Raw genomic sequence first — 26,127 nt, 5'->3', positions numbered from 1 at the left:
CCATTATGGTGAAACTCCACCCGCAAGCTACAGAAATCCCATCCACTTACTACAATCCCTTCAAACCCATCAGTTGGTCCTTTTTTGTCTTTTGGGGACCCCCCTCTGCAACAGACCCCCCTAACTGAAGTCCCAGCCCCGGGCATTTCAGGAACACATACATGAATATATCCTTGGGTCATGTGACTAACAGCCCAGGTCTCTTTAGGTTGGAGGAGGCTGTACTATGGGTCCAGTGATATTTGACATACCATACCTCCCATCATTTTGGAAATATTTTTTTGACCACGCCCATTTGTGTGGCCACACCCCTAATTACCATGTTCATTTTACAACATTTGGCAGGTTATGAAAGTTTGAACATATTTCTGTGTTCTTTTCAGTTATTACAGTTTTGCTAATGAAGGTGAATTGCCCTTTAAGCTGTGAGTCTAACGTCTTCCAAGGGACCTGTTATCTAAATTGTTACAATTACTTATTTGCTTATCTGAAAATTGTTACAAAAGTATCTTATCTGCGGCTGTTCTGGGCTCTCTGCCAAAAGCCAATTAAGTTAGAAACTTTGTTTCTTTTTCTGGCTGTTCAGTGCAGAGAAAAACGGAACTTTCCAGTACAAACGAGGGACTGCGGGTTGAGCTGTCAAAAGAGGGACTGTCCCTCTAAAAAACGGGACAGTTGGGAGGTATGAATTTTAACCCTGTCCTCTGGATGCCGCCAGACAAACAGGGGAAATTGCAGCATCTGATTCCAGGGGAGTTGCTGAGATCAGGGTGTAACTAAAAAGGAAGCAGAGGGGGCCCAGTAGGTATTAGGACACTACGAGCCCCTCATTAATATACAATTTCAATAAATATTGATAAAACAGATCAACCTCTAAACATTTTGGGGCCCCAATAATAATCGGCTGTGGGGCCCAGTGATATCTATCTAAATGAGATGCATTTGTATTACTGGGAGAAGGCCTTTCCAGCTGTAGCAAGCTGGGAGTTGTAGTTCGCACGCTGCTCCGCAACATCTTGCATTGACAGGTTGCACGCGAATTCACCCCCAAACCTTCCGAGGCCGGTGATTGGCTAAAGAACTTCCATGCGTCTGCCTTCCAGCTCCCCGCCTCCTTGTTATGATTAGCGAACGGCCAGCCTTTCAGCTCTGATTGGCTGTGTTCAAGGAATGACGCTTTGGCTCGCTCGCTCGTGGCTCCTCCCGCCTGTCAGCGCGCAGTGAGTCTGCAGCAGCCGCCGCGGTAACATCGTGCGCTCCTCCCCCGGCACCATGCCCGGCGGCCTCCCACCCTGAGCAGCCCCGCAGCATCGCTCCACCGTCCTGTCGTCCCCCAGCGGCTATGGAAGGGGGAGCCGGCTCTGGCTCTAACCCCGGCGGGCAGGAGTCGCCGAATCGGGCAGTGGAGTATCTCCTGGAACTCAACAACATCATCGAGAGCCAACAGAAACTGCTGGAGACCCAGCGGCGCCGCATTGAGGAGCTGGAGGTGCAGTTGGACCGGGTCAGCCAGGAGAACCGGGAGCTTCGCGAGCAGCAGCAGTCGGTCCGGCTGGAGAGGGAGCAGCACCGATCAGAGTACCGGGGGGAGTCAGGCGGGGGAGGATGCGGCACCTACGGGCATCACCATCACCACCGCGGGGGCGGCGACAATCCGCAGGGATACCACGGGCAACCGCACCAACATCACCGGCTCCCACACAGGGGCCCCACCCGCAGCTCCAGCCCCGGCGGAGGGCACAGCGCTAACAACAGTCCGGCCACCACCCTACAGAGAAAGTGAGTATTGTCGCAAGTGACAGGGAGGCGACAGAATGGGGTCAAGATTCTTTGTGGTGTTAGATATCATTAGGGGAGCACCAGAAGACAATTAACTATTAGGGTCCAGAAATTGTTAGACTACAACTCCCAGCGCTCTTTATTCTAGATCTATGCACAAGTGTGTTGGGAGTTATAGTCGGCATTGCTTGGGGACCCATGGGTAAGAAACATGGAGGCAGTGGTCCCCACATTGTGCAGTTACAGGGGGCAGTCTGATGACTAGTGTTGGATATTCCTGCAGTGATGGGGGGGGTTATATATCCATAACTACAGAGGAAGCAGACCCTGCAGGGGGGCCCTGGAGGTATAGGGGCCCTAATTCATATACAATTTCAATAAATATTGGTAAGCTGGGGCCCTACAATTAATTTGCTGTGGGGCCCAGTAACATCTAGTTACTCCACCGTCCATAACCTTACTATGAGCTATTTGGGGAGGCACATCCTAAACGTTTGTCCAAAACCCAAATACCTCTTGTAATCGGGTATGCCAACAGGGAGCCAACTGGCATCACCCGACTGTCCTGTCACTGGTGGGACCTATGGACTCCTCCTATCGTCTCCAAGGAGTTGAGTTACTGGCTGCGAGTAGATTCCTGCTGGCGAAACTGTCACTTTGCCATTGGGGGATCGGTTGAAAAATTGCCAGGCCAGATTTCAGCCTATGTGCAAGTATTTTTGTAATCCGCAGAGGAGTTGGGCAAATCTCAAGTGTGGTTTGTTCCTCTCTGTCTGCAATATGGGGCAATACGATGGGCGTTTCTCTGTGATAACGGCATGGAATGCTAAATTAGGCCAAACTGTCATATTACATTTAAAAAATGCCAGATATTGCCTAAACAGCTGGTTTCTATATAATCTGTCCCATCTGCAGCATTTGTACTACAATTCTCAGCATCCTTCTTTCAACGAAGCTGTTGAGATGAGTAGTTCAACAACACTGGGAGGGGGCTGCAAGTTAGGCAGCTGTAGAATAAAACTGTTGTGAAAGCCCTGACCCTGCTGTTTTGTACACGAGCTGGGCCTGCCCCCAAGAGATGTCGGTCCAGTTTACCCTGCATTTGCTAGAATTATACTGTGGGTTTTGTTATGTGAATACTAAATAATGGTGTTTGCGGTAGGAAAGCTGCTCGCTCTCAGGCCCAACCCCTGCAGGGGAAGTAACGATGCACAGGGGCTCGGGTTTAGACTTACACAAACATCGTACAATGAGCAAAAAAATAAATTTGTTTCAGTATGACCATATAGGTGGCTGATGTCACAATGGATCCCAGGTGGTGATTAGTATATGTCCCTATACCTGCCCCTCTTGCTGCTGAGACATCTTTGATAGTGATAAACTCAAAGCCTTGCCTGGGAGGCGGTGAGCAGAGGAATGCATTACTCACTGCTACATACAGGACATATGGTATCTGGCACAGTTCTGTGGATAACAACACTGTCACAGAGTAGGTTTGCTGGTGTTGCGTGCCACAGATTGTGACGTCACTAACTTTTCCCATATGGAGCTTTCAGCTTGTTGCGTTGACTGGTGGGGCCTGTGTGCCATTGCCGAGGGTACTGGTTGTTTTCACAGCTGTTGCCAATTTATTTTTTGGCACCCTTCAGAAGTGGAGGATCGTCAGCGCACAGTGGTTATTACATATAGCTGTGGGCAGGGGGGTGGAATGCAAATATCTAGGTGCCAATGTCTGCCCTCTACACCATAATGAACAAACTTGAAATTACTCATTCCAAATGGTGCAGTGCATCAGAGACTTGCATGTTCTGATGGCGTAATGACCTGTCCAGGTAGGACTGCACTGTGCTGAACTACAACTCCCAGAATCTTGCCTCGGAGTTTATGGTATAGGTTTGCCTGGAGATGAAAAACAAGTGTACACGCTATACTATTGGCTGTATATAATGGCCAATCACATGGCAGAGCAACCTTAGGCTGGCATGTATCTACTAGAGTCTATTTGCAGAATCCAGTATGTGCAGGAGTCGGGAGTTGTAGTTGAGGCCCTACTTCACCGAGCTACTTGGGGGAGAGTAGCAACATGGCAGCCACTTAGGGCAGGGGGTATCCAGAGAAGCAGCTGTATCGGAAGCAGTGGTGGATGCACAGCCTGACTCCGGCAATTAGCTGAGATTGCAGCGTTCCCAGCTGGGCTACTAAGGGCAACCCATAGCAGCAGCTTTAAGTAACCCCTTCCCTCCCGCCCCCTAATCCCTGACGACGATCTCTGTATGGTACGGTCTGCCTGTAAGCCGAGGTGGGTGACCAGAAAGGATGACACAAATAGACTCGAATAAGTTAGATTCTTGCAACTTTATCTGCTTGTTACCTGTCGCATCTGGAATTGTACCTAGTGTATCCAAGCTGGGAATGCACACTGGCCAATAACTGAGCTGGAAAACCAGATCCCTTTGCGGGACCAGTGCTGCCAGTTTGGCTGAAGTCCATTTGTGATTATTGTCCTATTTACCGACCAATCAGAAACTGGTTTGGGCCCAGGTATGGACAAGCTTTGGGAGAACTTCCCAAACAGGAGGCCATCATGAAAGTGGGGCAGTTGTAGAACCAGAGGCAAATCCATTCCCTCAATGAAGTCACGGTTGGGTTTGGGTTATATATAGAATAGAAGGAGTTTCAGGCCATTGAAGAGTGGGTTAAAGTTGAGCTTTTTCTGACCCTGTATCACTAATGAACAGTAAGAAATGGCTACTGCTACAGGTCACCTGTGTTGGTTTTCTGCACTGCAGGTTCTGACTTGAAATAGTGTAATAGAAGTCAGACCTGTGAATAAGCATGCCAATCGATGTTGCCTCGGGAGTTACAACCAGCAGTGCAGAAAGTGGCAAACAAACCCTGCTTTCAATTTTAAATAACTTTATAACCATTCTGAATTGTTTGTATTTACTGATCTGATGCCTAACTTGAATAAGCCCAAACGAGTTCTTCTTGGGAATGCACGATGCACAATTGCGCCCTCTAGCTGAGGTTAAAAACACAGCCTTTGCCATGTAGTATGATGGGAGAACCTACTGTACAGATCCACTGGCTCTACCATTCATTGGGAGGTGACCGCACAGAATTGGGAGTGTTGGTGACAGAGTGATGTACAACTGCTTGCAGATATATCGCTTGCCTTGCTTGAACCCATGAGTAATCCTCGTAGGAACAAGCTGCATTCATTTCTGTGAGCTGCACTAGAATTCAACAGCCACAATGCTACAGAGACACGACCCTGGCGCTATTATCCTATCACCACTAGAGGTGCTGTTGTTTGGAAGACTTCAGCCAAAATCAATGAAGACTTATTGAAAATTACAGGCTGGATCTTAAATGGGCTGTTCACCTTGTCAACTTTTAGTATGATGTAGAGAGGGATATTCTGTGACGATCTGCAATTAGTTTTAATTTTTTATTATTTGTGGTTTTTGACTTATTTCGCTTTTTATTCAGCAGCTCTCCAGTTTGTAATTTCAGCAATTTGGTTGCTAGGGTCCAAATAACCATTCGTTGATTTGAATAAGAGACTGAAATATGAATATGAAAGGGCCTGTATAGAAAGATGAATCATTTATGTAGCAACAGTAACAATAAATGTGTAGCCTTACAGAGCATTTGTTTTTTAGTTGGGGTCAGTGACCCCCCTTTTGAAAGCTGGAAAAAGTCAAAAGAAGAAGCCAAAGAATTAAGAAACTATAAATAAAGAAGACAAACTGAAAAGCTGCTTAGAATTAGCCATTCTGTAACATACTAAAAGTTAACTTAAAGCTGAACCACCCTTTAACATTGTCTGCATTTTAAAGGGGTTGTTCACCTTCCAACACTTTTTTCAGTTCAGTAGGTTTCAGATTGTTCACCAGAAAAAAAAGACTTTCTATTTTCTATGTGTCACCGTTTTTCTAATATTAAAATGTAAAGTGTCACTTTTCACCTTCTAAAGCGGCTCTGGGAAGGGGTCGCTGACCCTGTAAACTGTTCTGAATTGATTGAGCAGAATCCAAGTTTCATTACAGGCAGCTGTTAGAATTGATACAATAGTTGCTAATACTTCAGAGATGCTGCTGAGAAATGTATCCACTAAATGTTGCAAAATTGTAAGTCCAGAATCTGCACCTGAATTACTGAGCTGTCAGACTGAAACTAGTGATGTGCAGGCCGGCCCCATACCCAGGGGACCCACGGGTCGGTCGGGTTTGGGTCGTGGGCAGGTTCGGGTTGAGCAACCTTCCAAATGCCATCTTCCGTGTTGAACTTTTATAGACGCGTGCCTCTCGCCCTGCCCCATTTGTGACCAGTGGCGGAACTACCAGGGGAGCAGGGGGGTGTGATTGGGGCAGGGCCCGCACCCTATCAGGGCAGAAAATCATGTACGGAGGGGGGTCCGTCCCACACCGGGGCCTGCCCCCTCTAGTTACAGGTATGTTACTGTTTGTGATGTCATCAACGGGGTGGGTGTATAAAAGGAACCTGGAAGACGGGCTCGGGCTGGCGCAGGTGGCAACGGGTCGGGAAAAGCCGACCCGCACATCACTAACTGAAACACCAGAGACGGGGACATTAAAGGAAAAGGAATACCATTTTACCCTTGGTGGTGCCAAAAGTTAAGCACCCCCTAAGTGACTACTTTTACTTACCTGAAACCCTAGGCCTGTGCTTCTATCAGCAGAAAACTGCACCGTGTTGGGGTTCTTCTAGCAAGCATCACGGAACAATCCTCTTCCTGCTTCTTCGGTTTTTAAAATTCCCGGGGCAGACGCATGCGCTATAGAGTGAACTAGCCGGCTTTTCCGATAAAGTTTGGCTTTCCTCTCTACTGCGCTTGCGCAGCCTCTGGAAGAAAGAAGAAGCAGGAAGACGATTGCTCCGTGGTGCTCACTGGAAGAATTCCAGGCATGTGCAGTTTTCCGCCTCCTTTAAAATTTAGATTTTGGAAAAACGGTAAAAAATTAAAACGGTGATTGAAAAAAGTCTTTTTTTTCTGGTGAAAACCAATTGAACTGAAAAAAAGTGTTTGAAAGGTGAACAATCCCTTTAAAATGCAAACTAGGCTAAAGGGGTGGTTTAGTATGTTACAGAATGGCTAATTCTAAGCAACTTTTCAGTTGGTCTTCATTATATATTTTTTTTATAGTTTTTTCTCAATTTCCAAACTGTTTCCCACAGGTCCTATAAATAATGACAGTCAATGGCATCATCTTGTGTCCACGTGCCCTGGTTTATATTATAGAGCAGGTTTAAACACTGGGCCGGGTTATTTGGGTACAAAAGAAGTGGCAACTGCTTTTAAGCTCATGGCGGGTAGGTACAAATGCCCACATGATTGGACTTTTGACTTTCATAGCCTTTAGTCTTGTATTCTCATATAATGCCAGCGCTCGTACGAGGATTCTTTACAGGTAGCTATTGCACATAGGTGTGTGTTTCACCTAAGGCAAGAAGCACTGGTTGTGATCATCCAAATCCTTGTGTTTGTACAACACTGGCTCTGCCCACTTGTACATCAGTTTGTTTGCAGGTGTGTCATGATATAACTCACTCTGTGATGGAAAAACACACGTAGTTATAACAAACTACCCCGTCAAATGACATTTTTCTGGACTCCACCTACTTTTTTTTGGCTTGCTCAGGCAATGGAGACTGGAGACCAGGCAATTATTGCATGTAAATCAGAATAATTTGACTGCATCTAAATGTAGTTGATATGTTTCGTGCCACACAATGGGGATCATTTAACAACACCAGGCAGTAACCCATAGCAACCAATCAGTAGCTGCAACAATAATGTCATGGTCTTAGCTCCTTTTCATTTGGTCTTATTTTTTTTTAATTATTATTTTAATTAATTGCCTTATTTATTTTTATTTATTTGCCTTGGTCTTCCAATTGGGGGGGGGGCACTGACCCTGACAGCCAAAAACCTTTTGCTTTGTTAGGCTACAATGTGGTGGTGGTTCCTTTTTTAAAAAAAATCTTTTTAATCAGGCCTCTTCTATTTATCTTCTCATTTAAACCACCTCTGGGTCACTTGGGTAATGTGGACCCTAGTAACCAGATAACTACTGGAATTCCAGACTGGAGAGCTGCTGTGAGACTGATGTTACTTGACCTGAATATGCTGTAATTGGACAAATAGGAGATTTAATTAAAGGAGAACTAAACCCCCTTACTAATAAAAACACCTACCCTCCATAGTCCCCCCTCCCTGCCCCCCCGCACAGGTGTTAGCAGTAAATGCCCCATAGTCAGCACAGCGGAGCTCGCCGGCGCCATCTTCCGGCACTTTGGCAATCTTTGGGTCTTCCGGCGCTTCGATAATTTATGTCACTTTCGCTGCATGCGCACTTATCACGAATCGGAAGCACCGAAAGGCTGAAGATGGCGCCCGTGAGCTCTACTGTGGTAACTCTGCAACGAGGGGTAATTACAGGCTTAGGGGCATTTACTGCTGTTAACACCTGTGCGGGGGGGGGAGCAGGAAGGGGTACTATAGAGTGTAAGGGTTTTTATTAGCAAGGGGGTTTAGTTCTCCTTTAAGGTCCCCCTGATTTGGGAGCCGCAGAGAAGATAGTGCTTTTTGGGGGTATAAGCGCTATTTGGATGCACCATATTGGGGTGTTGCTGGGATGGATCTGACAAGTCATGGGCATATTATTGTTAGAGCCCCATTCTATTTAGTTGCCAATGCCTATGACCTGGGGGGTGGCCTGTGGGCCTCTTATGATTTCTGATGGCCATCTATTGGGCACCTTTGACATTCTCCACGGACAGAAATAGATGCCACTGCTTGAATGGCCCTGTACCCTGTATCCGACAGCTTGTGAGACCTGCCAGTCTGAAATCCCTGCCTTTAACAATATCAAAAGAGTGATTCAGACACCGTTTCTACCCCCCTTCCCCAGCCATTGTCTATCTGGACCCCCCCTCCCATCTGTCCCCTGCCTCCGTTCCTCCTCGCCTCCACACGTTTCCCCTCTTGCTTGATGACCCGTCAGCTGTAACCTATCACTAAAATTCACTCGCCATCCCACGCAGACTTCCTTCACTCCGGAGAAGCACTTTGCTGCTGAGATAGACACAATCGGTACTGACAGAACCAGCCGCTGAGAAGCTATCCAGGTGCCGTGTGTGCGTTTGTCATGGCAACTGGCACTGCGGGGATGTCATTAGCAACCAGTCAGTGAAAGAGCGAAAAAGGGAAAAATTACAGTGAAAAAGGAGAATGGCAGACTGAAAGGGTTAAAACGAGGCATGGACTCTATTTGGTGCCACCCAACAGCCTGGTCGTTAGATTGAATCCTTAAGGGTCACGGCAGCTAAATGAACATGCTTGCGACTTTATGAGATGCCAATAGCATGTTGTTCTCGAATCCTGGCACCCACAGAGAGACTGGTATTTCACCCCCTGCTCGGCCCGCCAATGAGATATGACATTTCTTGGGTTCCTGCCTTGGCAAGCTGTGAATTAGGAGGATAATAGGGTTCTCTTGCTGCCGCTGTTGCCTGGAGATGCTATTTTCATTTTGCCAAATGCTGCTTTTTATTTACTTGCCTTGGGATTTGGGGTATATTTTGTCTTAGAGTAATTTCCGTTGGCATCCCATCTTATTTTTCAATTTTGAACTTAAGCACTGCTGTGCCATGGAATCCTATAAAACTTTTTTTGTTGTTATGCACAGCTTGATCCGGGACCCATGGGTTTTACAGGGATAGGTTTAGGCCAACCAATTGCCCCAAAATCAAGTTTAGGGGAAGCAGTATTCGCCCCTCTACTGTTGTCTGAAGACATTGTGGTGCTTTCTTATATACTTATGCATATGCATCAGTGGTTAGGAGTGGGTATATAAATTAGTTGGCCTTTGCTTGGGTCAGAGTCATCCACTATTTGCAGTAGTATTCACCTGGCCTTGAGGGTGCAATCATTGGTCAGCTATAATCAAGCGACCCATGAATGTACGCTGGTCCAGGTGAGCTGGAAATCACTCTGACAAATGAACGTCCCAAATCGCCCATTTGCATTTCCCTATTAGAGCTATTAGTGATATTGTTCCTCACCAGTGTGGCAGTTTTGTTTGCCATTTTGTATTTTGTGGATGCAGGGGCATAATTCTCTGCAGGCCCTAGAGAGCTCATGCCTGGGGAATCGGCTTAAAGGAGAATTCAACCCTTTAAGAAATTAACCCGTGCCCCCCGGGGAAATGCCCCATACTTTATACTTACCCCTCGGCGGAGTTTCTGGCATCCGAGTTCCACGCAGCCACCTTCCGGGTCTTTGTCTTCTTCCAGCACGTCGGCAATTTTCGGTGCATGCGCAGTTGTCGCAAACTAGCGAATTGCCCCAACTGCGCTTGCGCCAACATGCCGATCTCCCACTCAGCTTGCCGAAGACCCGGAAGATGGCTCCGTGGAACTCGGATGCCAGGAACTGCGCTGAGGGGTAAGTATAAAGTATGGGACATTTCCCCGGGGGGGGCAGTTAGACTGGGAGGAGGTCTACGTGGGGTGGGGGTACGGATTTATTTCTTAAAGGGTTGAATTCTCCTTTAAGGAGAGGTGACCTTCTGGATAACGGATCCCATACTTGTAGTCGAAATGCCCAAAATCGACCCTAAGGCACTACAAAGCTTGTCCTGATTGGATGCAGTTATTTTTCCCAAGACTATTCTGTACATATAATATTCATATCTAATGCAATTCCCTGCAGTATCATCACAAACACTTTCCTCTTGTTACTACATTTCGGCGACTTTGTCCCACAATTACGGAATCTTGTTCTTACCCGGAGAAAAAAAAAGGCTAATGGAGCAGATTAATGGCGCTCAATTATGACTCGCTATAGAAATAAATTACGCATTGATGTTACCCAGCCATACTCTGCTCATAACCTTTTTTCCTTTCAGTATAATCATCATGATGGTTTAAGTGCACCGGGGATATGATTGGCCATTCACGTGTGATAATGCGACTAAAGTCTCTTTTGTCTGTGCTGCTTTTGCTCTCGGGCTTCATGTGCCGCATGTCTATGTAGTCTCTTCTCTCTTTTTACCTGGGCTTTTGTGTGTGTATTGTAAGGCAATGTGGCAGGGAAGATGCTTCAGGTATGGGACCTGTTATTCAGAATGCTCAGGACCTGGTGTTTTCCAGATTAAGGATCTTTCTGTAATTTGGATCTTAAGTCTGCTAGAAAATCATTTAAAACTTAAATAAACCCAATAGGTTGTACTTGCTTCCAATAAGGATTAATTATATCTTAGTTGGGATCAAGTACAAGCTACGGTTTTTTTTATTACAGTGAAAAAAGCAAATAGTTTCTACATTTTTTTTTAATTATTTGGATAATTTTCTGCTATCTACAGGTGTCCCCTGCATTAAACCTGCACATAATGGAGCTCATTTATGAACACTGGGCAAATTTGCCCGCGGGGAGTATCCCATAGCAACCAATCAGTGCTTGGCTTTTTTCAGGCAGCTGCAGGTAGAACAATGAATGCAACAATCTGATTGGTTGCCATGGGAAACTGCCCATGGGCAAATTTGCCCAGTGTTCATAAATGACTCCTAATGTGTATTACCCATAGGCAGAAAATATTTTAATTAGGGATGCAACAAATCCACTTTTTTGGATTCGGCCGAACCCCCGAGTCCTTTGCGAAAGATTCAGCGGAATACCAAACCGATTCCGGATCCTAATTTGCATATGCAAATTAGGGTTGGGAAGGGGAAAACATTTTTTACTTCCTTGTTTTGTGATAAAAAGTCACACGATTTTCCTCCCCTAATTTACGAATCCGAATCCTGCTGAAAAAGGCTGAATCCCGAACTGAATCCTTGATTTTCTCGACTTTTTTGCTGCAGTCAAAATAATTTCACCCTATGGGCAATATACATTATGTGCAGGGGACACTGTGCTTGTAGATTTCCGGGTTAGAATTGGATCCTGTTCGTTTTACCTTTTGCCTAAATACATCTCTCTCATACTTTTAATGTAATTGCTGTAGGAGGGTATCCGTGGGGGCGCAATTTGTTTTTTGTTTTTTTTCTCCCACGTTATATCATTCCATGTGGTTTATGAACCATCCAGTTTGGACGAGCGTCAATTTAACTGTATCCTGGAACTGTATCTGCCCGTACCTGGAAGATAGGTAGAAGCAAAAATGTAGGGCTAGGAGATGGTTAAAATGTGTCATTTGTGGGCACCTTGTAAGCCTGAGACGCACCTCCACAGAGGCCTTGATAAAAGCTGTTGCAACATCTGTTTCTGGCAAGTGAAAGCACAGAAAACATGCCGGCGCCTATTGTGCATACCACTCTGTTTTGCTGCGTTTGTAGAATAAAGCCGCCCAGGCTGATAAATGCTGCCGACTCACCCCTCTATACCACGTTAATAGCTTATTGACCTGTGTATGGTGTCCTGCCCAAACAATATTTCATGGATATCTGGATACCAGATATATATGGAGCAGCTTAGAAAATCCCATTGTCAAGGAGAGAATCGATGCATTAATTTGGTCCTCTCCCAATGGGTCCCTTAGACTTGGCTAGGGACAGACAATGCGGATCTCAACCTGAGGAGAAAGGCCAACAACCCTCTCTTTTGCTAGTTCCCTGCTACCCAATGTGCCTGCACCCAAATACACTGGGGTATATTTATCAAAGCGTGAAGTTAGAGATCGCCACAGTCCTCTAGAGTGACATTCCGCCACTCTCCGTTCATTTCTATAGGATTTTTAAAAGAGTATTTATCAATGGGTGAAAGTTTATCCTCTGATAAATATGCCTTTCAAAATCCCATAGAAATGAATATAGAGTGGTGGAATTTCACTCTAGAGGACTGGCGATCTCTAACTTCACTTTTTGATAAATATACCCCATTGCCTCAGGTACAGACACACACAACGGATTTTGTAGCAAAATCTTGTGTTTCTGCAGTGAAATCCACCCCTCTATACCCAAGTTGAGGCAATGTATTCGGGTGCAGGTACATCGGGTGGCAGGGCACCAGCGGTGGAGCAGATTCTTTCCCTAGCCTTACATTATGATCTGATCCTTGATCCGGAATCAAAGGATCAGCCTAATTTGCCAAGCATATTGCAAGCATGCCAAACAAGTTAATTGTAAGGTTTATGACCAGCATATGAACAATGATCCACTGGCTGGGTAAAAGGTGGCCATACTTGTGCAGCTGCAAATTCGGCCATGTATGGGGCCTCAACAGATCATCCATTGGGACCTATGGAGACCCATTGGATGAGGACTGCATCAACATGCCAATGGTATTTTTACACCTTGCCCAACTGATCCTTCTCCAACAGTTTTTTCCCCTCTGTGCTAACAAACAGGGGTGAAATCCGTAACAAAGCAGCAGTTGTGCTTTGTGGCTGAAATGCTAGGTTTTATTCTAATGAGGAATTTTTTTTTAGTTACCAAAAGCAGCTCCCCATAGGAAACTGGACTAGAGTGCAATGCGGTAATATTGCTTCTAACTTCAGGCCCTTCTTTACACTGGAGGAGTAATATGAGCAGCAGACAACTGTCCTATCCCCTGAATGACTTTTATTACATCTTTATGATTTCCTTGTTCTCTGAATATACTTAACAGCCGTGCATTTACCATTCCTTCCTTATTATGCATCAGAGGAGCCTTGCCTTGTGCCAGCCGTTTCTGTGCCATTGGCTTACCCTGCAAGGTGAAAGGCACCCGTGCAGAAAAAGGAATTTATTGCCATCCCTCTTGAGTTAATGTATTACACCCAATCCCATGATTTGTATTGGGAAGGGAGTATTCCAAGTCCATGCACAGAAGGGATATTCAGACAGTGGCTGCTGCTTTGTACGTATGGTTTAAGTATACTTCTTTATAGGCATGCAGACTAAAATAACTAAATAGCCGAGAGCAAAGGTTTTGCAGGAAATCTGACCTGGATTGAAAGCTCTGCATGGCAGTAGCTTACTTTTATAGCACCTCCCTGGATCTGGCTGACCGACTGACTTATACGTTTATGTGTAGTGAGTGCTGCACCTCCTGCCCTCCCCCAGCATAGTCAGCCATGGAAAGGACCTTGGATATCCTGCTTTGCTCTTCCTAAACTGTGTCCTGTACGCCCCCGAGAAGCCATTGAACAACCGGACAGCACAGCGATCACAGGTATATACACACTGACACCCAACCTAAACATGGCAGTAGGGGTAAGGAGCCAAGGTGGGGGGAAACTAATTTTCTGAGCTCTGACAGTCAGTGGAAAGTCTTTCTACAAAGGCCATAATAATAAACAGTGGGGATTTGCTTCCACTTATTTTTCCTTAAATGGTCAGTTAGTAAAGGGCATCGGCACGATGGGGGACTTCTGCCATGAGAAGAAGAAAGTTGGCCAGACAAATCTTAGAAAATAAATTGCAAATGTTTTATCTTCTGGCGACTTTCTGAAAGTCTGTAGCGTATAGTAACAACTTGAGAATATGCTGCAGTAGGCCCTTACGCTTGTGGATTTCAGTCCCTGGTCTACCAATCTAAGGTCCTTATCACATTCACACACACTAGGGTCAATTTTATCGAGAGCCAATGAACCTGTCTGTATGTTTTGTAGTGTGGGAGGAAACCAAAGTACCTGGGGGAAACCCATGCAAGCCCTGGGAGAATATGCAAACTCCTTGCAGTTCGTGCAGTGGCTGGAATTGAACCTAGGTCCCCAGTCCTGAGTTCAATTCCAATAAAACCACTGCAGCCTTACTGTTGTTTCTGAATTACAACTCCCATCCTCCAAACATTGATTGAACTTTCCACAGCTGGAGGGAAGCAAGCTAGTTCTAAATAAGAGCGGCCCATCAGCGGTTAGGGTCTATGGCTCCAGCGTCCATAGACAGACTTGCTGGAGGGATCCTGTATAGATGGCCCGGGCAATTTGCTATTCCCTGATGCTGTACTGGCTTAGGGTAAGCGTATGGCAGTTCCCAATTGTGTTTAAATACAATTATACAGAGGAGTAATGTACTGTTCTTTCCCTCCTATTGTTTTTTTACTGGCAAATAAATAGGTGATCAAATTGCTTAAAAAATGATTCTGCATTCCCTTTTTAATATTGGACTGTATGAATACTTTGAATTTAGTTGTTGCGTTTGCAGAGCGCCTTCACTTGTCAGTTTAGTTCCTAAGGTGAGCAAATATTTATTGCTATTTTGCATTTTTGTGTGGCCCCCTCCCCATTGCTGGGCTCCCTATGTGGCTCCCCTGACAGCCCTTCGCCTTGCTGATTTGCATCATGGCAAGACCGCTGTCAGGCTGACTCTAATTGGCTCTGCCCGAGTGAGTGAAGGGTCTGCTGAGCCAGTGAGTTTGCTTTGTGCCAGCTTGCTAAAATCAGGGGAAAAAAAATAATTAAAAAGAAAAATAAAATCAATGTTTTTTTTCTTTTTGCGGATGTCCTTAATGAGCTTCAAAGTTCTTTTGGCAGTTTGTGCTCAGCACTTAAATACCTGCACTTGCTCTCTGATAATCAGGGTATAACAGACAGGGAACCCCCTTAGTTTGCTGGCCAATAGGAACTGACTTGAGTAGAACTGCTACCCCATTGCATCATAATACTGTGATGTAACACAACATCACTAAGTTATTACTTAATTTCTAGATATAAGTGGGTAGCAAAGTATTCATCTTAGGTTGGTAATGTATCTGGGACTCCATTTCTTTGGTGGCTGTATGATTGGCAGTTGTCCCACTCTAGAAAGATGGCCACCAAATCCACTATTTGGAATTCGGCCGAATCCTCGAATCCTTCACCGGAATACTGAACCGAATCCAATCCTAATTTGCATATGCAAATTAGGGTCAGAAAAAAGTGGAAAATAATTCTTCTTTTGTGATGAAGTCATGTGATTTCCCTACCCGCCCTAATTTACATATGCAAATTAGGATTCAGTTCGGCTAGGCACAAGGATTCGGCCGAATCCTGGATTCGGTGCATCCCTAATTATCAGGTCTAGTATTTGCCACCCATCTACTTTCAGATCTGCTCATGACCCTTACTACATCTCAACTGAATTTGTACTTTACCTCCATGTAAGAATATAGGATATCTGTCCAAGTTGCTCCATCCTTGAGATTGGAATCAACCAAACCTGTCCATGTATAGTTCAGGACTGTAGAGTTTGACTCTAACTCAGACTCCACAGCTCTGGGCTGTAGAGTTGGTATATAAATCCTTTGATTCCCGACTCGTTAGTTTATGGTACCTTCGACTCCGACTCCAGGTACCCAAAAATGCTTCAGACTCCGCTGCTTTGGTATAGTCGTCTTAAAGGGGACCTGTCAACCAGACATAACAAGTAGTATAATAAAAGTCCTTTGCAAAATAAACATGAAACACATTTTTTTAATTAAAACACCCATACCATAAATGTATTTAAAAATCTGAGCGGTCAATCATATTTTGACTGCCCCGCCTCAATGCCTCAGGCATACAGTATAGAAGTGTGACGATCAATTCCATTCACTTTCCACTCACATTCCCCCTCTCTTTTCACATTCTATAATTGTGTAGCCAGTGCATGGGCATTAGGTCCCCCATTCCAAGATTTTGGGGTGATACAAAAGTGTCAACAAAATGGCCCCTGCCTGTATGCCAGGATTGGGAATTCCAAGACTGAAAGGAACAACATTTAATTCATGTATATAGTGTAAAGTAATAATAAAATCAAATTTTTTAAACTCGGGTGAATAGGACCGACCCGTAAACTTGAATTCTATTCGAATTTTAAAACTCAATTTGGATGTCAGGAAGGCTGCAAACAACTCCAAGTTGATCCATGGATGTCTCCCATTGACTAAAACATTAATTCGGCGGGTTTTAGGTGGCGAATAGTAAAATTCGAGTTCTTAAAGGGCCAGAGTATGTATCAATCTCTGAAATCGAATTAGAATTTTTTTTTAAAAAAAATTTGAATCAAATTTGAATAACTCCCTAGTCAAATTTGACAGTTTTGACCATAAAAAATTTTCAACATTCGAATTTTCAATCAACCCTTGATAAATCTGCCCCTTAATGATTGTTTTTCCTTGGGGTAGATGTTGCCCAGTTTAATTGGCTTATACAGGTCCAGCCTCATTTACAAAATAGGCCCTGACATTTCAAGTACTTAGAGGCCCAAACAGTTCCACTAGGCCAAATAAATAGTGACTGCCTGTGACATCTTACACTACAGCATCCCCTCTGGCAATACAAATTGCCAGTTCCGGCCTGGAGCTTACTGTCTGCATGGTGATATAAGGCACATGATTGTCGTTTCCCAGCGCCCTTGCGGAGACTTCCCCTTCCACTTGTCACCTGGCAGCCGCCCATTGTGACATTAACCACAAGTTTGCTAAATACATAGAGGAAGCATCACTTCTCTTTAAAGTTATATAATATATTAAGTGAATGCTGTTAGTTTTAAAAAAGGGGAGTAGAATTTTTTTTAATTCCCTAGGGGTTCCTAGCAACCCCCTCCCCAATGAATTTGATTTCTCCTTTAAAAGGCCATCAATCATTTGAACTAGAGCTTTATCATTTCTGCTCACTAGGGAGTCTATGATGTAGTGAGTAGCATGTGGATTTTATCTCTGCATCAACTAGCAGGCACACGCCATACTTTTACTTAATTCAATCAAGGCCTCTCCATGCTGCAGTGCTGCAGGAATACAGATCCCGGGTTTTACAGGACAAGATTCCTGTATTATTATTATTCCCTGGCGCATGTTTTTCCACTGCAGCTATGGCAACTAGATTCCTTCACTTGCAGTTTGCCCGTAATGCAATCGGTCGCCTACTACCCGATGCTTCTATTGATCTCCATGGGGGAAAAAAATCGGTTATAAGTAAATGGGTATTTTTTGCAGTGTACTTTTATTGCTCAGTGATATAACATAGCTGGAAATGTGTCCAAGCAGAAGGGGTTAATGAGGGAATTTGCCCAAAAGGAAATGTGTCTGAATGTGATAGAAGAAGGACATCCAAATGGCAGCCGTCCAGCTGTACCTGATGTACAGCCGCTCTTACAAACAGCTGGGGGCCCCTGGCTGGAAGGTCAGACTCACAGCTCGGTGCTGTCAGACAATGCTTTTATGTGCTTATAAATGGAATTGCCGCTGTCAGGATTATATAGGGAGGGGGGCGCCACTCAAGCAGAGCTTGGAGAGAAGATTAAAGGGTCCTTAACCCATCTGCATGCATCGACTTTGTTTATCCTATAGAGATATAGGGCTGGTTTATTGGAGGAAGCACCTTTGAAACTTCTACTCTGTTGCTCTGATTGGTTACTACTTGTCTCTTCCATGAATAGGATGCTCAAGCACTGTGCTCCTGATGAACATTCTATTGCACCTGGTTATAGCAGGGTTTTACTTTGTGAATATACGATTGCGCTAAATAGCTTCAAGTTAATTGCCCTGAGATCTGTGAAAGTCTTTGCCCTCTGAACCTTCTAATGCTCTGGCGACGAGCGTTTTGCCCCCTGAACATTCTATTGCATTGCATGTCTTCTGTAGGGGTTTGCCCTCTGGATCTTCTAATGCTCTGATTGGCGACAAGAGGTTTTGCCCCATGAACATTCAATTGCATTGCTTGTCTTCTGTAGGGGTTTGCCCTCTGAACTTTTACCGATTGACTATAAGAGGTTTTGTCCCATAAACATTCTATTGCATTGCTTGTCTTCTGTAGGGGTTTGCCCTCTGAACCTTATAATGCACTGATTGGCTCCAAGAGATTTTGCCCCATTAACATTCTATTGCATTGCATGTCTTCTGTAGGGGTTTGCCCTCTGGATCTTCTAATGCTCTGATTGGCGACAAGAGGTTTTGCCCCATGAACATTCTATTGCATTGATTGTCTACTGTAGGGTTTTGCCTTCTAAACCTTCTAATGCACTGATTGGCTACTAGAAAGTTTTGCTTCATGAACATTCTAATGCACTGATAGGCTACAGGAAGATTTTGCCCCATAAAGAGTATAATGCACTGATTGGTTATAGGTAGCGTTTGCCCTGTAGACAATTTAATGCACTGATTGGCTACAGGTTGGTTTTGCTCTCTGAGCATTCTAATGCACTGATTGGCTGCAGGTTGGCTAGTTGTAGTTGACAAGTGTAGCTGCTTGAATTTGCATTGGCTACCAGTTTCCCCCCTGCTTTTCCAAGTTTGTGGCTATGTTAGGTGCTGGCACTCTGTAAAATGCACATAGCATGACTTAATACCTCTTTGGGGAGACGGGAGAAGTAGCAGCAGGGAACATCAGAGATGGTGGGAGACTGATACATGAAGCCATAGCCGCACACTAAATGCCACAGTAATATAAGGATTAGTCATCAGAACTGGATTCTTTTTCTGTTTGGCCATATGTGAAGATCATTAGATACTTTGGCAAGTGTGGTGTCCTCTGAGTAGGCTGCTCAGTAGCCTGGTGGGAATAATGCTACAGTTATTGAGTATGAAAAATAGTGTGCTTAAAATAACGCCTGTGTGTAGCGCAGCATGGTATTTTTAGTACATTGTACTACTGAATAGAGAGGAGAATCTAGGCTCAATGGAACAAGTAAATATAGAGTTTTATTATTCATGTACAAGAATTTGCGTTGGGCGAGCTGATTAGAAGGGAAGGGCCCAAGCTTAGTCTTTTCCTGGGTTCTGGCTTTTTATTTTGCCCTAGAATCATCCAATCAACAATGCAGGCATTTGGTGGATAGTTAACTATGTTGTGAGTAGGATCCTGATCATTTTTCAGGCTAAAACTGGAAGGGCATTTGCTCTACTGCTTTCAGGCCAACTACCTCCCTATCTTATGTCTACCTTCAGGTGATATTACTTCTATGTTTAAGTCAGCAGTATATGGAAAGATCTGCTTGTTTGGCAGAGTTGACTGGTGACCCAAATGCTTTTATATTACGCCAATTCCTAGTTGAGGTTGGCCAGCATGTCAGGGACAACTCTCTTGGGTGGTGTAGTTATGCTTAAGCTAGTACAAAATGGTGGTTGTGTTTTTTTTCTATTTCTATGCTCAGCTTCTCTCAAGTCAGTCTCTGCCCACCTTCAGGTGAATTTATGTCCATGTTTAAGCTGGCTATACACTGATAGATCCATTAGTATGGGTGGTTGTTTGCCTGGTTTGGACATCCATGTTGTGGTTCAAATAGGACTTATGCAGATGCTTGGCCACTGGACCAACAATCTGATCATATAGAAGCTTGCAGAGATCTGTCAGAAGAGGATCTCCTCAACACAGCCAGATATCAATTGAACAAGCTGATTGGCGGGCACAAAACACAGGTTGATAATCTGCTGACTTGGTCTTGAATGGCCAAGTCGGCAGCTGCTACTGGCCCCGTATGGCCAGAATTAAGATAATTCTGCCTTGTTTCAGGTTGGCCATTATGTCAGGTATAGCTATTTTGGGTAGCACTGTGTGTCCGAGCTGTTAAATATGGGAGTCTTCTCCAACTCTTCTTATATCCAATATCCACATAAGGTAAATGTATCTCTGTCTGCTGTGCTTCCTAGTGTACATTGTCAAAGTACGATATGAACAGCACCACAATTGTAATAGAAGTTAAAATGCCTTTATTGCTTGAGCAATAAAGGCATTTTAACTTCTATTACAATTGTGGTGCTGTTCATATCGTACTTTGACTGCATTTGCTGGTGGAAAGTGGCCACTGGAGAACTTGCACCCATCTAAAGAAAGTAAGAAGATTTAACAAGGTTGTGCTGACTATTTTTGTCTGCTTCCTAGTCTACATTGTAGCACTTGTGTTTCTAAACATTGTAGCACTTGTGTTTCTAAAGTGTATCCAGGAAAAGTAAGCGTTGTATCGGTTGAGTTTTAAATAGTTTAAATGTGTCCATACACAGAATAAAATGTACCCCCTATAGGGAGTTTATTATAGTATAAAATTTGCCATTGTGCTGCAACCAATCAGCAGGTTACTAGATTGCTTCCTACAGTTGCCAGGGTCATTTTGATTGGCTGCTAGCAACAGGGCCGCCATTAGAAATCACAGTGCCCCGTACAACAAATTTTCAGGGTCGCGCCCACCCAAGCCCCACCCCAGATCCCGTCCACCCCACACAGACATCAGCACTAAAAAAAATTAAACAGTAAAACCCCCCCCCCCACACACACACAAGTTATAAAAAGCCATTGATGGTCAGGGCCTCCCTATAAGTAAAAAAAACTGTGGCATCAGGGCCCCCATAAAAGTTTTTCAAAAATCATTGGTGGACAGGGCTCCCATAAGTTAAAAAAAAATGTTGGTGCCAGGGCCCCCCATAAAAGCTATTTTAAAAAAATTTGTGCCAGGGCCCCCCTCACAAGATAAAAAAAAAAAACATTGGAGCCCCAGAGAAATTTTTTTTAAAAAAAAAACATTGGTGGCAGGGGCCTGTAGAGTTTTAAAATAATACATTGGTGGCTAGTGGTTTAAAAAAAACCACACATTAGTGTTCAGTAAAACTGAACTCGTGGCTTCAGGACTTCAACGTCGCCTCCTCTCGTGACTACTGGTCTTTGCTCTTTCTGTGACTTCGGGTCTTTTCATGGTTTCAGGACTTCAACTTCAGCTATTTTCTTGCTACGGGTCTTTTCGCAGCTTCAGGACTTCCAGTTTGGCTGTTTTGTGACTTCAGGTCTTTTTGCGGACTTCAAGTTCGGCTCTTTTCATGACTTCGAGTCTTTTCGTGGCTTCAGGACTTCAACTTCAGCTCGTTTTGTGGCTTCAGGACTTCAGCTGTTCGGGACTCAGGTTTTCGGCTCTTCGGGACTGAGACGGTTTAAGAAGAGGTGGCAGGGCTTCATCACTGTCAAGGGGGCCTGGGCCCTGTACAGGAGTACCCCCTGTCCCGCCCTGATGGCGGCTCTGGCTAGCAATTTAACCCTGCAATTAACTTAAAGTAATACTGTCGTGGGAATTGTTTTTTTTCAACACGTATCAGTTAATAATGCTGCTCCAGCAGAATTCTGCACATTTCTCAAACAACAAACAGATTTTTTTTTATATTTAATTTTGAAATCTGAAATGGGGCTGGACATATTTTCAGTTTCCCAAGAGCCCCCAGACATGTGACTTGAAATTCAGCCACTCTTTACTGCTGTACTGCAAGTTGGAGTGATATCACCCCTTCCCTTTCCCCCCCAGCAGCCAAACAATAGAACAATGGGAAGGTAACTAGATAGCAGCTCCCTAACACAAGATAACAGCTGCCTGGTAAATATATGATGTAGAATGCTTGCACATGATATTCAACTCTATTGGTGAGTTTGACAGATGATCTTTTAGCCCCCAGGCCAATGAATGAATCATTATTTAACAAAACAAAAAAAACACTCCTGTAAATAGTTATGTTAGCTGTGCTGCAGATTGGCACATGCTGGCACCAGCTGGCATTTGTCTTGGCAGCTATATAGCCATAAGCAGGAGCTGGTCAGTATCTGGGGGCCACAAAAGACCCTGCTGTTTCCTTCCACACCCTATTCCCTTGCTATAGTATATAATATCTTCTGTTTCTCCTAATCTATTCTGTCAGCAACGTGGCTCCCTAACCCAGGTGGCAGTACTTTCTTGGCATCAAGCTTGTGTCCTTTAATTACCAGTTATTCACATTGTTCTTTGGGGAAAGGGACCTGAAAGACTGAAAGCTTATGCTGAAATATTCTATTCTCATGAATAATATAGCCCACTCTCATTTCTGCTGTAAAGCAAAAGTACCACCAATGTATCCTTGTTTTCCAGCAACAGGTCAGGTACCCACAATGATGTTTTGGGGGTATGTTGTGGGTAAGGATGGATGCTGGTGAAGGGGGGTTAAAAATAGGTGTCTCCCTTCCCTCCTACCCTGCGCTCAAATGACATCACTTCCAGTTTATGATAGCTGGTTGGGTTGCCGCTAAATCAGGTAGGGGGTCGGAGAGGGTAAGCGTGGGTTTTCTGGTATATGTTCTTGTCCCTGTCTTCCAATTAGACCCATGCAGATCTCTATTGACCCAATTGTGAGTGTGATCGTGAGTCACAGGTGCGCTCTAATGCTACAGGCAGTGACAGTCAGAAACGGAGGTGATGTCTAAGTGCAGGTGCAAGCAGTCTGGTTTGATTTTTCCCATGAGAGCAATTACACTTATAATATAATTATGCCTTTAAAATATAAATATATTCTTGTAAATGGTGCTAAGGGAGTTCATCTGTTATAAAAGGTGCTGAGTGATAACCCATGGCTGGTGTATTATAACAAATACTGTGCTATTTGTATATAAGGACTACTGTAACCTGTATAAAAGGGTTTCAACATGTGACCTTGCAGCCTTATGATCATTGTTGCATGTGGCAAAGCTCATTGGTCTTTGTCTAAGGGGAACAGTGTGACACCTCCCACCCATAAATATAAATATACAGAAAATGAATAATCTGGGCACACGGTAAACTAAACCTTTATACTGTAATGTCTAAGGCAATCAATATGGCACCTCCCTCCCATAGGTATACAAATATACAGAGACAGAATGTTCTGGGCACACAATAAGCTATACCCTCATACTGTACTGTCTAACTCTAAAGCAGTGATCCCCAACCAGTAGCTCGTGAGCAACATGTTGCTCTCCAACCCCTTGGAAGTTTCTCTCAAAGCAGGGGCTTATTTTTGAATTCCAGGCTTGGAAGCAAGTTGTATTTGCATAAAAACTAAGTATACTGCCAAGTAGAGCCCCTGGTAGGCTGCCAGTCCACATAGGGCCTACCAAATAGCCAATCACAGCCCTTATTTGGCACCCTAAGGGACCTTTTCATGCTTATGTTGCTCCCCAAATCTATTTACATTTCAATGTGTCTCACGGGTAAAAAAAGGTTGGGGATCTCTGCTCTAAAGAAATCAATATGGCACCTCCTCCCATATGTATAAATACAAATATACAGAGACAGAATGTTCTGGGCACACAATAAGCTATACCCTCATACTGTACTGTCTAAGGGAATCAATATGGCACCTCCTCCTCCCATATGTATAAATACAAATATACAGAGAAGGAATGTTCTGGGCACACAATAAGCTATACCCTCATACTGTACTGTCTAAGGGAAACAATATGGCACCTCCTCCTCCCATATGTATAAATACAAATATACAGAGAAGGAATGTTCTGGGCACACAATAAGCTATACCCTCATACTGTACTGTCTAAGGGAAACAATATGGCACCTCCTCCCATATGTATAAATACAAATATACAGAGAAGGAATGTTCTGGGCACACAATAAGCTATACCCTTATAATGTACTGTCTAAGGGAAACAATATGGCACCTCCCTCCTCCCATATGTATAAATACAAATATACAGAGAAGGAATGTTCTGGGCACACAATAAGCTATACCCTCATACTGTACTGTCTAAGGCAGGGGTCCCCAACCTTTTTTACCCGTGAGCCACATTCAAATGCAAAAAGAGTTGGGGAGCAACACATGCATGAAAAAGTTCCTGTAGATGATAAAAAAGGCTGTGATTGGCTATTTGGTAGCCACTATGTGGACTGGCAGCCTACAAGAGGCCCCGAGTGGGAGCACACATGGTTTTTACGCAACCAAAACTTGCCTAAAAACTAGGAATTCAAAAACAAGCACCTGCTTTGAGGCCACTGGGAGCAACATCCAAGGCGTTCGTGAGCAACATGTTGCTCGCGAGCTACTGGTTGGGGATCACTGGTCTAAGGGAATCAATATGGCACCTCCTCCCACATGTATAAATACAAATATACAGAGAAGGAATGTTCTGGGCACACAATAAGCTATACCCTCATACTGTACTGTCTAAGGGAATCAATATGGCACCTCCCTCCTCCCATATGTATAAATACAAATATACAGAGAAGGAATGTTCTGGGCACACAATAAGTTATGCCCTCATACTGTACTGCTAAGGGAAACAATCTGGCACCTCTCACTCGTATGTATAAATGCATGTATAAATGCTTATGTGCAGAGAAGGAATGTTATGTGCACCTTTAAACTGTACCCTCTAAGCAGGGGAGCAATATGGCAGCTCTCAGTTACATAGATAAACACAGGGCAGGAATGTTCTTTGTTTGCAGGAAAAATAATATATAGCCTCCTTATAAATTTTCTACTTTAAGATAAAGCAGCTGACATTCCCCATACCCATGCATTACCATTGTCAGAATTGCTTTTAATTAATTGGCAGGTTAATATAAATCCCACTAATTGGAAGTAACTGGTACCTCAAAAAAAATCTAAGGCAATTAATTTGCCAATTATCCAGTGTTCAACAATAATGATGTTTGAGTTCCTTGATACAATTACCAGGCCAATATAAATGCCTCCACCTGCCAGGACTAATAATAACAGTGCACCTCGGCACAATTACCCGCATCACAATTACCCGCTGCACCAGGGCTCCTTTGTCTGGGGGAGAGTTTCCGGAATAGAGGCGCCCCGGGCCACCTGCTTTCCATATATCACAGATGAACATTCCTAAATTGTTAGAGTTTAAGGAGCAGTGGCTTAACAAGAAGATACCGGCCCCGATAACAAATAATATTAGGGTTCCTTAAATTTTGGGAATAAGACAGATTTCATAAACATATATTGAAACTGCTGATCAGTCAGTATCCCCTATACCCCCTGGGCTCCCAACAGTGGAAGGTTCTGATTCTTTATAGATATAGTTAGGGGTTAAAAAAGGCGACAATTGCGTCCAAAATTTGCACTTTGTGCTCTACGTCTGCGCTTGGAAATAAGCCCTAAAACCTCTGCATCTGGTCAACAGACTGCAGAGAAGCACTTCTTGGTTAAAGGGCTTGTTCACCTTTAAATTATCTGTTAGTATGATATAGATATAGAGAGTAGTATTATGAGACAATGTGCAATTGGTTTTCTTTTATTTTTGTGGTATTTGCTTGGAATTTTAGCTGCTGGTTGCTAGGGTCCAAATTGCCCTAACAACTGGGCAGCAAATAATGTTTTGACTCTGGAATCAGTGAACCCTATTTAAAAGCAGGACAGAGACGGCAGAGGAAGGTAAGTAATTTAATATTAAAACATTCTATAACATAAACGTTAACTATCCCTTTAAGGGTATTTTCATTTTCTGATAATACTGAAAGTGTCAGACTGGAGTTCTTGGGACCCTCATGGGCCCACCTCCTCAGATGTCCAATGAAACACATATTTCTCGCTTGCAGTTGTAGAGACGGAGAAGGATTTCTAATAACCCCCCAATCTTATTAGGGGCATAAAAGTGCTGTTGATGCATTCGGAAACATTTCCTTGTCCGCTGCTGGGGTATATGATTT

General features: G+C 44.0%; 1 protein-coding gene across 3 annotated transcripts in view; it reads left to right on the top strand.

The window, feature by feature from the left end:
• The first annotated feature begins 1,185 nt into the window (after positions 1 to 1,185).
• The window catches only part of iqsec2.L (IQ motif and Sec7 domain 2 L homeolog), a 117,531-nt gene continuing 92,589 nt past the window's right edge, over positions 1,186 to 26,127 (top strand). The window contains exon 1 of one of the 3 annotated variants that reach the window (XM_018241065.2): positions 1,186 to 1,779. In XM_018241065.2, coding sequence (XP_018096554.2) covers positions 1,343 to 1,779 — 437 coding nt within the window. In that variant the 5' untranslated portion in view covers positions 1,186 to 1,342. Of the gene's footprint in view, positions 1,780 to 13,604; positions 13,961 to 26,127 lie in introns of those variants that run through there. The other 2 variants (XM_041573159.1, XM_041573163.1) reach the window with 2 other exon arrangements.

The sequence above is a fragment of the Xenopus laevis genome, chromosome 8L (genome assembly GCF_017654675.1).
Source record: "Xenopus laevis strain J_2021 chromosome 8L, Xenopus_laevis_v10.1, whole genome shotgun sequence".
Taxonomy (NCBI): domain Eukaryota; kingdom Metazoa; phylum Chordata; class Amphibia; order Anura; family Pipidae; genus Xenopus; species Xenopus laevis.
The sequence above is the reverse complement of the archived record's forward strand: the minus strand, read 5'-3'. Positions and strand labels throughout refer to the sequence as shown.